Source organism: Pelodiscus sinensis, chromosome 7, assembly GCF_052426305.1.
Source record: "Pelodiscus sinensis isolate ZL-2025 chromosome 7, ASM5242630v1, whole genome shotgun sequence".
Taxonomy (NCBI): Eukaryota; Metazoa; Chordata; order Testudines; family Trionychidae; genus Pelodiscus; species Pelodiscus sinensis.
Window position 1 is genome coordinate 28,141,752 of NC_143058.1, and position 13,818 is coordinate 28,155,569.

General features: G+C 42.8%; 1 protein-coding gene across 2 annotated transcripts in view; it reads left to right on the top strand.

Annotated features, from left to right (window-relative positions):
- LYPD6B (LY6/PLAUR domain containing 6B) overlaps nt 1-13,818 on the top strand; it is a 116,162-nt gene that overhangs the window by 86,429 nt on the left and 15,915 nt on the right. For both annotated transcript variants that reach the window (XM_075933354.2, XM_089779721.1), the window contains 3 exons: nt 6,936-7,024; nt 10,521-10,675; nt 11,847-11,945. In XM_075933354.2, coding sequence (XP_075789469.1) covers nt 10,561-10,675; nt 11,847-11,945 — 214 coding nt within the window. In that variant the 5' untranslated portion in view covers nt 6,936-7,024; nt 10,521-10,560. The remainder of the gene's footprint in view (nt 1-6,935; nt 7,025-10,520; nt 10,676-11,846; nt 11,946-13,818) is intronic.

The following is a 13,818-nucleotide window of genomic DNA, read 5'->3' on the forward strand; positions in this document are numbered from 1 at the left end:
TGAGCTCCAGGGACTGTCACAAATTGCAGTAAAATATGAGACATTGTTTTCCGCCCTCATCTTTCACATGGAAAATGGCAATTAGCTCTTTCCTGCCTAGCCTTTGTTCAGAGATTATAAAGTAAACTTGGGGGGGGGGGAATATTTTGAAAGATGATCTTGCATGTTTGTTTTGCGGTTAGGAACCAGGTACTGGTTAGTTCCATCTGGAGTGCTATATTCTGTGTCCTCTGTTAGAAGGATAACATAATCGATAACATAGCTAGTGTACTACTAAAATTGACCTTTGGAGAAATAGGTGATCAGAAACCAAAGTTCTGTTATTGAGCTAAAAGGTGCAGGAGTGGAGGGAAAAAAGAGGATTCTAGGTTTAGGAATGTGGCTGTTCAAGTTTGCAGCATAAAACACATGAAAGAAAGCAGTCTTACATGTTGCAAAAGTGGGGCTATTATTGTGCCACACAGTTTTTAGTGTGGAACCTCTTGTGCTTTCACAGAAAGGTTCTGGCAAGAAAAAACTCCCTTCAAAAACTGCTTCAAAATTTGAGTTTCACTCTAAACAGAAGTCGGCATCACTGAAAGTTTATATTACATGTACACTGCTCTGAACTGGTTTTGATTTGGAATATGTTAGCTGAAACGGGGTGGGGGAATAGGTAGGGTCTGGTACAGAGAACCCACATTTTTGGTGTGTGTGACTGTCATCAACTTTTAGAGAAGACACAGTTAGCAGGTATAAATGACTGGAGGCTAATATCAAGGGGTTTCCCTATGTGTCAGTCATGCTGGGTTACCAGAGTGAGAGAAGCAGTCTCTTCAGCTCTGAAATCAAGATGTGAATTTACTGAAATCTTAGTTGAGAGATGCAACTGAGAATAAAGCTTGTGAGAAATACTGTTTATAAATAGCTTCAGAGGGGTAGCTGAGTTAGTCTATAACAGAAAAAACTTAAAAACTAACAAGTAGTCTAGTAGCACCTTAAAGACTAACAAAACATGTAGCTCATATCATGAGCTTTCATGGGCACAACCCACTTCTTCAGATGATTGGAGTACTAGAAGTCCAGATCCAAGAATAAATAAGGGAAGGGTGGGGAGGAGGAGAAAAAAGGAGGGGAGAAAAAGAGAGAGACAGTCAGTAGATGGCTCAAGTAGTTACAAGAGGCTGACGAGAACAATTAGCATCTCCATTGTTTGGTTGGTTGGTGAAGTCATTAGGATGTGGAAGGTAGTGTGTGAGCCAGCCCATGCCTCTGTTCATATCATTTTCATAAGAATTAAACTTGTAAATTAAGTTAAGTTCCAGTCCTTCCCTGTGTATTTGGCTTGTGGAATTGGCCTGTAACAACACAGTGACTTGGAGATCCATAAGTCTAATTTGCCATTTGTACAACATGTTAAACAGTGTTAAACTATATCAATACATGAATTACATTGGTTAGAAATGATTTTATCTCAGCCCATTGGAACAAATAGTTTATGGTAACAATTGTCACCACTATAATTTACCTTATGATAGAGCAATTATTTGTGAAAATAAAGAGAGCGAGAATAATAATAAATGCAAACTATATTGATAATAATGTAGAACTTTATAATGTAAAAGAAGGGAGATGTAGCTAGAGCAGAACACCACAAGTCAGGAGTCCTGGATTGTATTCACAGCTTGTTGAATGATGCTTTACCCAAGTCACTTACTCTGTTTGTGCCTCAGTTTATTCATATGCAAAAGGAGTATAGTAATTTTTACCTACTTACAGATTTATAAACTCCTCTTCCTGACTGGTATTAGCTCGCATTTTCAATTCTATAGTATTGGGAAATGCAGACTTTAAAGTCATGGCATAGTTCTACATCATAGCTATTTGTAGGTCAAGGATTGAATTGTTTGCCTATCCATAGCTTTGGGCAGGTGTAATTCTTTGATGAAGTTCAGCATTAGCAGAGTGGAGGAGGAAACGTTCCTGTGGCAGGTTCTGTGTTTAAAAGGGAGAGGGAGAGAAGGAAGGAAGAAGGGAAAAGGCTATTCAAAGGTGCAATTGAAGAATAATATTCATGGACACAGATCAGTGGACAGAGAGCATGTTAGGCAGTGAAAGGTACATGATAAATCATCACATTAAATGGATATCACTTTTTCTCATGGGTAGGGTTGCCAGTTTTAGTTGGACATATTCCTGGAGGCTTCATTGCATGACATAATCTTTAATTAAGGATTAATTTTTAATTTCTGGAGACTCCTAGACAATCCTGGAGGGTTGGCAACCCTGCTCATATGGGGTATGTGTGTATAGAAAAGTAGGCCTCAATCTTGGAAATGCTTTAATGGGAATACTCCCATTGCTAATATTATTCACATTCATAGGTTTTTGCCACAGTGTGCCATAGTGTATGCACCAGGTTGCCAGTATATCAGTGTCCGTGTGTATCTGTCGCCCTTTGTTGTAGGTTACTAAGATGTGTGTGGAAGCCCTTTTCTCCCTCCACCTCCCAATCTGCTTTCTAAGCCATTCTGCTGCCCTTGGCCTGTCCATCTTGGCCCGTGATGGATGTTGTACAGAGAAGACTGTGCCTGTGTGCTGGATTCCTGATTTATGGAATTAGAATACTCAGTCCCAGCATTGGATGCTAGCCCCTAATCAGTGCTTCTCAAGACAGTTCCCTGCAGAGAGTGAGTGAGTCCTGGGGGAAGAAGAGGGAAGAATGGGAGTGCTGCGGAAAGGAAGAGAAGAATTTTGGGTGAAAGAGAGAGATCCTGAACTCCTGTGTGGGAAGAAGACCCCTCCTATCCATGGATGAGAATCTGCCCTTCTGTATTAAAAGTCCCTAAAATTTTCCATTTACCACACTGGCTATAGTGGAGGAATCTTGAATTTGTTAGAAAGCCAGCACAGGTGTAAATTGTGCTTCTATGTGCTGTCAGGTGCATCGATAAAGTTCACTGGTTTTATAGATCTTTATATAAAGGCAAATGTTTCCCAATTTGTCAGTACAAACTAAAATAAATGTATATGAGGAAGATAAATCTCCCAGCTGCTGTGTGTTGAAATGGTACAGGACTCCGCCTCCATAGAACAAGCATAAAACAATAGGCTTGCTAGCCCAGTTCTTGGAGCAACTTTTAAAGTCAAGGTGGTTTGATTAAAGTTGGCCTGATCAGGTTAAAGTGATTAACCTGTGACAGCTAAAGAGCATGAGCTATGTAATGAAAGAATGGAAGGAAAGTTGTTTGCATTCAGGGGGATAACCCCCCACAACAAGTGAGCTGTTGCTGTGCCATCAAAACATTCTGAACATCATGCAGGGATTCAAGGACTAATTAAGTGTTTTGCCCTTATGGGTTTGATGCAAACATTCAAAATTGATTTGAGTTTAAACATATGACAATACTGCCTGTTGAAGGGGTGTAGGGATTGAGGTGGAGGAATAAAGACCACTTTCTGTCATTCCCTGCCCTCAGACCTGTTGTGGGCCAGTTGCCCTGGTATAAGAGTGTCCATCCATGTCCTTATTCCTTACATGTCCCTGGGACACTGGGGTATGTGCAGCAGGGAGTGTGAAGGGGATGCTGTATGTAAATGATCTCTAGTGCTGCAAAATCCTACTCTGTCCATTTATAGGGCAGCTTAGTTCCCTTTGTGCAACCTAAGCGATGCACATCGCGTATTGTGTGATTGAGGACTGGGCTCCCTATCTGCATTATGAAAAAGAACTAGCTATTTAATTGGATCATAATTAGAATTAATTCATTTTCCCTCCTAGGTGTTCTAAATGCACACACTGGAGCTCTTATTTGAGAGCCAGAGAAGAAATCCAAGTTTTAGCCTCAATGTTGTCCTGACCATGTCATTTGGTCATTTAAACGTTTTCTAAAGTAGCTAGTTTTAGGGGAACTGCATCTTTAAACAGGAATTTACTTCCAACACCTTTTAATACACTTGTGATTTTTAATTTGTCCTGGGGCGGACGTATGGCTCTATTAATGAATTACTGCATGGCAATGTTTGATTTCTTCCTCTGTGTGGTGCATTGAAACCTGAGCAGAAAACTTCAAGTTTAATGTAGCTTGAGAATTTTTTTTTAGCTTCATCAGTGAAGCAAAGAAGGAACTCGTCATTATTCTCAATGACTCTCTGAGGGAAGGAACTTAAAAACTTCCATCTCTCAAATAGATAGTATGTTAACCTAGTGGCAAAAACTGTCACCGAGACATCAGCCACATGATTTATAATGTAATGTTGGGAAAAGAACACAAGTAGTGTTTCTGCCATGTGACTTTCATCAGGTACTGATTTAAAATAAAAGCAAATAGTACAGAACAGTCCCACAGTGGATCATTGGTGGATCATTGCTCTCTCTCAACAGGTGTTGGTGCAAGCCATTCATTCTAGGAATGATTAAATGAGGACAAAATAAACTGCATGATCTAATGGGACATTGGTGAGTTCCAGGGGTAGACAATTACTTTTTTGTCAAAGTCCAAATTTCTTGGTCAACATATAGTCAAAGTCCAGATTTCAGAGAGAAAAATTACCACCCACAATAATAAGTAGTAGATAAAAAGCCTTTCAGGTCTATTCAAAAACATCTGGTGGTTTGGGTTTGGCCCCTGGTCCACCTATTGACTACCTCTGTGTCATGGTCATCCTCCTGTTTATTCCATTGCTGGTTCTGATTTCTATGGGATAATCCTATCTTTTGCAGATCTAGCTTGCAGAATATTTAATTGTCCTTAAATAGACTTCAGCACTCATGGAACATCACTGTATCATGACATTAATTCCCAACGTTATGATACAATATGGTGCTGATTTATACCTTGCTCACAGGAAGGTGTCACTCATGGCACACTTGTCCCATCCATTAACTGTTCAGAGTTCTCAAAACCATGATTGCATATAAAATGTATGTAGCGCCCCCTCTCCACCTGGTTACCTTCTTTTAAAGCCAATCTCCTTTCAGGTTCGGATGGATAGGTCTGGGTTCTTCTGGATCCCGCCACCTACTCAATTTTATTCTTTCTGATTGATGTACTTGGCGGTGCCTCCACCCCCCTCACTCCTTCCTAGCAGGGTCGCCAGGGCAGCTTGGGAGGAAAATTCTAGCCCAGGATAATCCCCACGTATTTGCCAGATAGTTGGAGACTCCCAGAAAATAACACAAACACATACACTATAATAAACACAATTATATTAAACAGGAGACGACTATAACAGAACAGGGTAAAACACTATTTTTAGGGTCACCGGTGCCCAGCAACTGTGAGGTTAGTGTCCCGTTGGTACGCGTACTTTGTTGGGGCCCTTGATGACTGTTGACCACACAATCCTTCTCTGCAGTGGTTTAGCAGTGGAGCTGACTAGGTCCAGTACAGCCCAAAGGACTCACAGATGGGAGAAGGCAGTACATCCCTCCACAGTTTAATATGCTGCAGGTAATAAAATCCCCAAACAAATTCCCTGCCTGACTAACTAAAAATTGGTGCACTCACACACTCCATGAATGAGCCTCAGGTTGAGAGATGACTCAGTCTCTGCAAAGGGCTGCTCTCTTCTCACAGGGGGTCCTCTTTAAGCAGGAACCAGGCTGCTTCGGTCCCAGAATTTCCCCTCACCGCGAAGGGGTGCAGGGCTCAAGATGCAGACCACACAACTGCACCAAAATTCAAAACTACAGCCTCCCAGCCCAGCATTCAGACCCACACAGCAGGCAGCAGCCCTGAACTTGCTGCTAGAGCAGAGCTGACCATGCGGTGACTCCTCTCACCCAGGGAGCTGGAGCCAACTCAGCCTGGCTGGGGAAGCCTCCCAGCAAACTCCACAACTGGGAATCAACAGTGGAGACATAAACCCAGCTGAGGGATCCTGCCTTCAGGTCCCTAGAGGCTAGTTCCCAGGGGGAACCCTGCATGCAGGCCTGGGGCTTACTAGCTGCCACACAGTCAGTCTTCCCCTTTCCCTGGCTGGCTCCAGACTCCCCTCAACAATGGTCTCTCCTTCCCCCTGGGAGGTCATCTCACTCCCTGTGGGTTGCCGGGCAGACTCTGGCCCTGGTAGGGAGGGGGAGCCAAGGCAAACTCAGAGTGCCTCTCCCTGAGTTGCCAACAGACAAGGCCCCGGGAATCCAAGCAATCTCCTTGGGGGTTACATGTATAAAAGGGCTATTATTGAATGTATTGCATATGTTGTCAGGTTGCATTATGTCTTCAAAAGTAGCAGTCTTGTAATAATGCAATATGAGCACACATGCTTATCTTTTAAAATATTTCTTATCATATCCTAGATTTGTTGGGATCTGGCTGAGAACACATCTTTCTTCCTGTTTCATGTATAGGGAATTGTTGGGAAACTGTTTAGCTCAAACCTCATTATTAACCTCTGTCTTGGAAACTGGAATTCATTTCCTTTTTCTCTTGGGGTTATCTTGCTGCAGATCATTTCCTTCATTTTGAATCACAGGGACAATTGATAGTTTTGAGGAACACAATCACAGATTAAAAGCAAGATACTCATCTGAAATAAGCTTGCTTACTACATGAACTGGCCCTAAGTCTTTACTTGGGTTTTGATCAACTAGAACGCATGGAGAAATTATTATACAGCTCTCCTCCCTTGCTAAAGAAGGAAATATATCGTCCTGGTGGAATACCATTATCTAAACTTTTTTCATTCTCTTTGTTTTCACAGAGTATGCCTTCTCCTGAGATTAGAGCATAATGAGAAGAAGGAAATCTGTATATCTGTATTAGCACAGCACTCAGTAGTGAATAAGTAGGGTTATATAGTTCAAATCTGTTATGGCACATATACTATAATCTTAGATACATATGTTCTTTTCTTTTATTACCAATAACATTAAAGACATATTATGTCTGAGCTGACTCTTTCCTGGCATATAGAATAATGATGACCACAAAACGACTAATTGAATTTTTCAGATGCTTTTCTTGACCTGATTGTGAACTGTTTGGGCTCTGATATAAGGAAGACGTAGGGCATCCTCCGGAAACAGTCCTGCAGATACACGGTAAGTGAGGCACAAAAAGAGTTTCTCAAATATCTGTTAACATATCCTAAAAATAAACATAAATTAAAAAACAAAACAAAACATGATCACAAGACCATAGGTCCTAGTGCACAAAACAAAAGCATCTGCCACTAATTGCTGTATGGAGTACTTTCCTGTAGCTTAGGAGCAGGAAAAAAGTCTTGTAAGTAAAAGTCTCAGCTTTTTCCCTTCCCCTCCATCTGCTACAGGTGCAATCTGTGCAGCTTCTGGCCTGGCGTTGACTTGATGGCGCTTTGACTCCCATACCTCGTGGACTGGGGTTGATTGGAGGATTAATGAATGAGCTCATGAGTGCAGTGGGCCCATAAGGGCTGACTGATGTCCATCCCAATACTGCCCTTCTCCATGCAAAATGTCACTGTTCCACTGAATCTGGGGTCCTCTATATCCATGAAGAGGGGAATGCAATTTGATCCATAATGCCCATGTAAATGTTTGCACAAGTATTTCCCCAGCACTAGCATCCACAGGGGAGAGGATTTAATGCCCATGCATGCAGGAGATGGAATGCATTTGAGCTAGCTAAAAAGACAAAAGTGTCATATATTGTTTATGAAAATGTCTGCAAAAAATGTGTCCCTGTTTTTTCAAAGAAAAACGTTGAGTTGTGAAATTATTTCAGCCAGTGCTAGGAATTAAGTGGACAAGCCCAAGAGACAGGTAGAATTAAACACTGAAGATGTAGCACCTGTGCATGCAGTTGCTTGAAAAGCTTTAACACAAATCTGAACATGAATAGAAGGCGATTTGGTGGAGCTGGTATGAAGATTGGACCTTTTACTGCAAGAGGCCAAGTTTAAGTGCATCAGGATAAAGAAATGATAGAATACTAGAAACAGTTCTCCCTCTAATTTGTGGTTGACAACAGCTTGCTTCAGTTTTTCTTTGAAGAACAATTTTTTTAAGGATAAATTAAACTGTAAAAATGAATGTATTTAAATACCATGCCAGATAGAAGTGTGCTTGTAAAAACAGACACCAATAATTTAGACCAGATTAGCATAGCTTCATTTATGTGGGCATTGGTACACTAATTTATGCCAGCTTGTCTCTGGCCCTGTGAGTAGAAATTCTACATTGCCAAAATAAAAAAGGTATCTGAGACTGCATCTTGCCTAGTCTTGCCTGGTTTGCAAATATTTAATTTTTTTCAAGCCAATGTTATAAGCAAAATACCACGAAAACTAAGTGTGTGACGGCTCGTGTGGGTGCGAGCGCCCCCTTCCGGCGGGGGAAGGGGGGTTCAGCGGACCCGCCGTCTGGTTGTTGGAGTGCAATCACCCGGCCGCGAGTCCGGACCGGGGATCAGCGAACTCGGGGTTCCTTTTCCTCGGGGCTGGCCCGGGGTTCCAGTCTGCCCGGGGTCCCGGCGAGGAGACGGGGTCGCCTCTGGCGGCCTGCCCGTAAGTCGGGTCCCCGTCGGGACAGTCAAAGTGCCAGGGTCCTCGCCCTTTTATCTAGTCACCCCAGCGGGGTTCTGTGGGTTGGGGTCTCGTGGTAGGGAGGGGGGATGTGGGGGACCCGGGCCCGCCCTCTCCACCGGGTCCCAGCCCGGGGCCCTAAGTGGGGGGGGGAACAAAGTATGCGTTCCTCCCACGACAGGCGGGGTTTATCCCCGTAACGCGCCTGTCCACGGGCGCCAGAAGGCCCCCGCCCCGGGCTGCTTCCACTCCCCGCTACCCTCTTCCCTGGCGGGGGGGGTCCCGCAGTCACTTACCCCGCCCGAGGCGCCGGTCTCGTCCCGCGGCCGTCGTGAGGGTTCGGGGTCGTTCCCTCTTCTCCTCCAACGCGGGGGGGGGTTCCCCTTGGCGTCTGGGGCGGTGGTGGTGGCGGCAGCTCCCCTGAGTGCCGCCCCGTCCTGCTCCACCGGGCCGCTTTTCAAATGGCCCGGGTGATGACGTCAGGGGCGCCCGTTCCGCCCCCCGGGCGTCCTGGCGCCCGCTGACGTCTGGCCGAGCGGAACGCCGTTCGGGCTCCTTGCCCCTCAGCTGGGGCTGTCTCTGGCCCCTCCTTCCACGCCGGGGAGTTAGCCGCCCCTCCCCCTGCAGGGTTTCCTCCCTGGCCTGCTCTCCCCTGCTTTCAGGGCTGCCTGCCGGGCCGTCCGGCGGCCTCCAGGGGACGTCGGCGGCCACCGCTCTAGTGTGGACCTGCAGCGGTCCGTCACAAAGTGTATTTCAATAAAAAACCCTGTGGCACAGTAGGTCAGCAGACTTGTTTTTGGGCTGTGGGGTTATGAAATAGCAGTGTGGGATTATGAAATAGCAGTTTAGGCTTGGGCTGGAGCCTGGAGGCCATCAAGGTCTGTCTACACAGGAGTAAAACACCCCATGTCTAGCCTGGTTCAGCTGACACAGGCGCATGGGGCTCAGGCTCTGGGGCTGAAAAACTGCTGAGATGCTATTTAGCAATTTTTAGCACCATGAGCCTGAGTCAGCTGACCCAGGCCAACTGCAGCCATGCCCCGTGGCATTTACCCCTTTGCAGACATATCCTTGGAGCCTGGGGTCCACCCTAAGCCTGAATGTCTTCATTGCTCTTTTTAGACTTGCTGCCCTCATGCCTATGAGCCCAAGTCAACTAGCCTGGGCACTGAGAGTCAGTGCCACAGGTTTTGTATCATGAAATAGATCAGGGGTGGGGAACCTCAGGCCTGGCTGGATGCAGCCCCTGGCTTGCCTGGCCCTAGCCCCCGCAGGATCAGCCTCCCCTCCCCCAGCATTGGGGAGTCTGTGCTGTTGCTCCAGGCCCCCTACTGTCCCACTGTGGGGCTGGAGGACACAAAATCCACTAGCCTGAGGCCCCCCAAGCTCTGGTGTGGGAGGGAAATATGGGGAATGTCTTTCTTCTTCTCAGTCAGAGGCCACATCAGTGAGGGGTTTTCTTGTTTTTGCTTCTCACTTGTGTGGTGTGCGGCCCCTGACTGATTTTATTATGAGTCAGCGGCCCCCGACCCAAAAAAGGTTCCCCACCCATAGAACAGACTTATCCTTATAAGCTGTCTTTAAGACTGTTATTGTCTGTGGGAACTCATCATGTAGCTGAATAACCTAGCATTACAAAATCACTACAGTACTAATTGTAGAAATGTAGAATGCTAACCAGCAGAAGGCAGCAGCTGCTCATCTTTGACTAGCTCATAATGGTTAAAAAGCTTCAGAGAGGTAGCCGTGTTATTCTGTAAGTGGAAAAACTTAAAGAACAAGGAGTACTCCAGCAGCACCTCAAAGACTAACAAAACATGGTATCACTAGCTTTTGTGGGCACAACCCACTTCTGCTGCTAGACTATTCATTGTTTTTTAGGTTAGTGGTTAGTGATGTATGCTTACTGGCACTAGCAGGGCAGATTCAAGCATGGAATTGTAAAGGTTTCAAATCAAGTTCATAGGAAGTCCAATGCTCCATAGTCTGAGTTTTTTATGGTTCCTCTGTCATGTATGTTTCCTCTTTTCTAGGGACAAGTATTTTAGATTTCCCTGTGGAGTAATAGTCAGCATGCTGTTAGTCTATCACATGTTGGCTGCAGCATTGTTTCAGATCTTCAGCATCTCAGGAAATTGGGTTCTAGCCAAGAACATCAACTTCTATAATGTGAGGCTTCCACTAGACCGTAAGTAGCCAGTTATGGCTTTCTTGTATTTGAGATCATAGGTTAATACTTCAGTTATTAGCTTTTCCCTTGTTATCCCTTGTTTACAAGGCTGTTAGACAATTAGGCTCCCCACTAAAGTTTAAAACAAAGCCTCCTAATAGCTGCACCATATCATTCCTAAATTTGAGATGAAATCTTAATGAAGTTGAACAGAGAGGGAGAGACGTGTTTTCTTTTCTTTGTACTTTGATTAGAAAAACAGTTTTGGATTTTGGATGCTTTTATTGAACTTTCATTTCAAAATTACTTCATTTTGTACAATATAAATGTATGAACTGGACTATCTATTTCTATTTGTTTTCCTGGTTTTTTTATGGGTATAATAAGGACATATTGAACACTTTTAAAGTGAGCACTAAATGAAAATATGAAAGTTAATATGAAAATAAAACCACTGTATTAGCTGTGAAATCAGCTGTCAGTAATAGCATCACATGTCGTCTTCTTACTTTACACTCGGATTACTTTCCCTTTGCACCCAATTGGATGAAAGTCTCTGTGCTAAAAAGGATTAAAGCATAGCAGTAGTTATGTTTAGCAGATGAGATGTTTGATGCCAAACTGCATTAAAGCGCCTGTATGTATGTGTATAAAATATTATTAAAATAGAATTTGAAATCAGTCTCACTAATCCCTTATTGGCACCTGCCTACTCAGAGTTGGGGGCAAGTGATTTGGAGCTGGTTTCAAAGAAGTATCTGCAACATCTAGGGAAGCAAAGGGCTGAATAAATGTATATTGTGACACTGTACATGTGTGCATATGTAGAGAAGATGCATTAGATATATCTATTGTAATAGATGTAATGGGCAGTGATACTCTCTCTCTCCAGTTACATAGTATTTTGATTGTAAGAGAAACAAAAAGTCTGTGAAATGTTGTAAAGTTCAGGCATGGTGATGTTAGTACAAGAAGTAAAAGCTTCTACGGTATGGTATGAAATATTTCTTATTTACCCAATAGATTGACATGGACTACATATGCTATTCTTATACATATTTGTGTGTGAATATGTGTATATATGTGCAAATGTTTACATATTTTTGTCTAATATACGTAAAAGCACTTTTTGTGTGAAATTTTAATTTTTGGTATTTATAAACTTAACATACTTTTAATATTTTTAAAGCCACTCCATTTCCAAACAGCTTTAAGTGTTTCACCTGTGCAAATGCAGTCGACAATTACAACTGTAACAGATGGGCTGAAGATAAATGGTGTCCTGAAAGTAAGTGTGCCTGTCTTAGGGAGATTCTTTAAGGTATTTAATTTTGTTTTTCACGATTCAACCATTTCACAGGCAGCTAGTTATAGAGGATTAACATACCATCACACCGATGCCCTGGGGATGTAATAAGCAATAATGAGTCTTATGGTTTCTCTTGATCAGAATATTCCAGCTGAATATGCTAAGCAATCCCGCAAAATCATGTTGAAGACCTTGTATGTTTAGACTTACAGTAGAACCTCAGATTGCCAAAAATCTTGACAATGGCAGTTGTTTGTGACTCTGAAATGATCATCACTCTGAATAAAACTTTCCGGTTGTGCTTTCAAAAGTCTTACAATTGAACATTGGCATATGATAGTTTTGAAATGTCACTATGATGAAGAAAAATGCTGTTTTCCACTTTTTTTCATAGTGTATGTTTAGCACATTACTGTATTTATTTGCTTTGCTTTGTTTTTTCCTCTCTCCTGCTGTGTGTGGTTGAACAATCAGTTGGCAACTTTGTTGTTCGCAACTGTGGGTTCTACTGTAATATGTATTTGAATGAGTCCTGTGTTTTTTTTTATAGAATAAAGAAGTTGCTCACTAGAGTGTCTGACTAGAAATTCACTAATGTAACTTAACCATTTTGGTAGATAGCTGTTTTGTACTAAGGATTTTAGAGGAATTTTTCAGCACTGTTATCTTAAAGCGTAGTTACGTTTCTGGATGGATGGAGGCCTTATAGTAAAGTGTGTGCACTGAGTGGAGAATATAGGATTTGAGATTAAATATATAGATTAATTCAGCCCTGTGCACATTCTAGATTCAAAGATTAGAGACCTATCTTAGATGTTCATTTAATTACTTGAGATAGGAAGTCCAAAGCTAAGTGCAAAGTTACAAACAGATCTCGCTAAACTGGGTAAGTGGGTAACACAGTGGCAGATGAATTTCAATGTTAATAAGTTCAAAACAATACAGACCGGAAAAAGTAACCCCAATTATGCACAGGTGCTGGAACTCCGGGTTCTGCCACATGCCCTGGCTTGAAGTGGTTTTCCTTATATAGGGTTTATAGTTTAGTTCAATGGCTCTCAACACCACCCACTATATGAATTGTTCAGCGTCTCTGCAACTGTACACACGCAGTAGTGGGGTCTAAATTAGCTGTCACCAAGAAAAAGGTCTTGGAGTCAACATGCATACTTCTCTGAAAATATTCACTCAGGGTGCATCTACACTACACAATTTGAAATAGATACACATTTGAGTGCACAAATTGCATATCTTATTTCGATCTAATTTTGAAATTTTTGAAATTTGGCACTGTTTACAAATTTTGAAATAAGGTACTATTCCAAAACATCCTTTAACCCTCATGGAATGAGGGTTTCAGGGATGTCAGAATAGTGCACCCATTATTTTGAAATCTGTTTTGAAAAAACAGGCACATTTAAAGACTCGGAATAGCTATTTTGGGATGCTCCGAGTATCCCAAAATAGCGCCGCTGTCTAAACGTAGCCTCAATGTGCTGCAGCAGCCAAAACAGAATGTTAGGAATTGTCTGGAAAGGGAGAGATACAAAGACAGAAAATAACATGTCACTATATGAATCTATGTTATGCCCACACCTTGAATATTGCACGTGCTTCTGGTCGTCATATCTCAAAAAAAAATGTATTAAAGTTGGAAAAAGTTCAAAGAAGACCAACATAAATGATTTGGCATATGTAACAGCTTCCATACAATGAGGCTGTGTCTACACTGGGCCACTTATTCCGGAAAATCAGCCGCTTTTCCGGAATAAGCTGTGAGCTGTCTACACTGGCCCTTGAATTTCCGGAAAAGCAACGACGCTCTACTGTACAAAATCAGCCGCTATTCCGG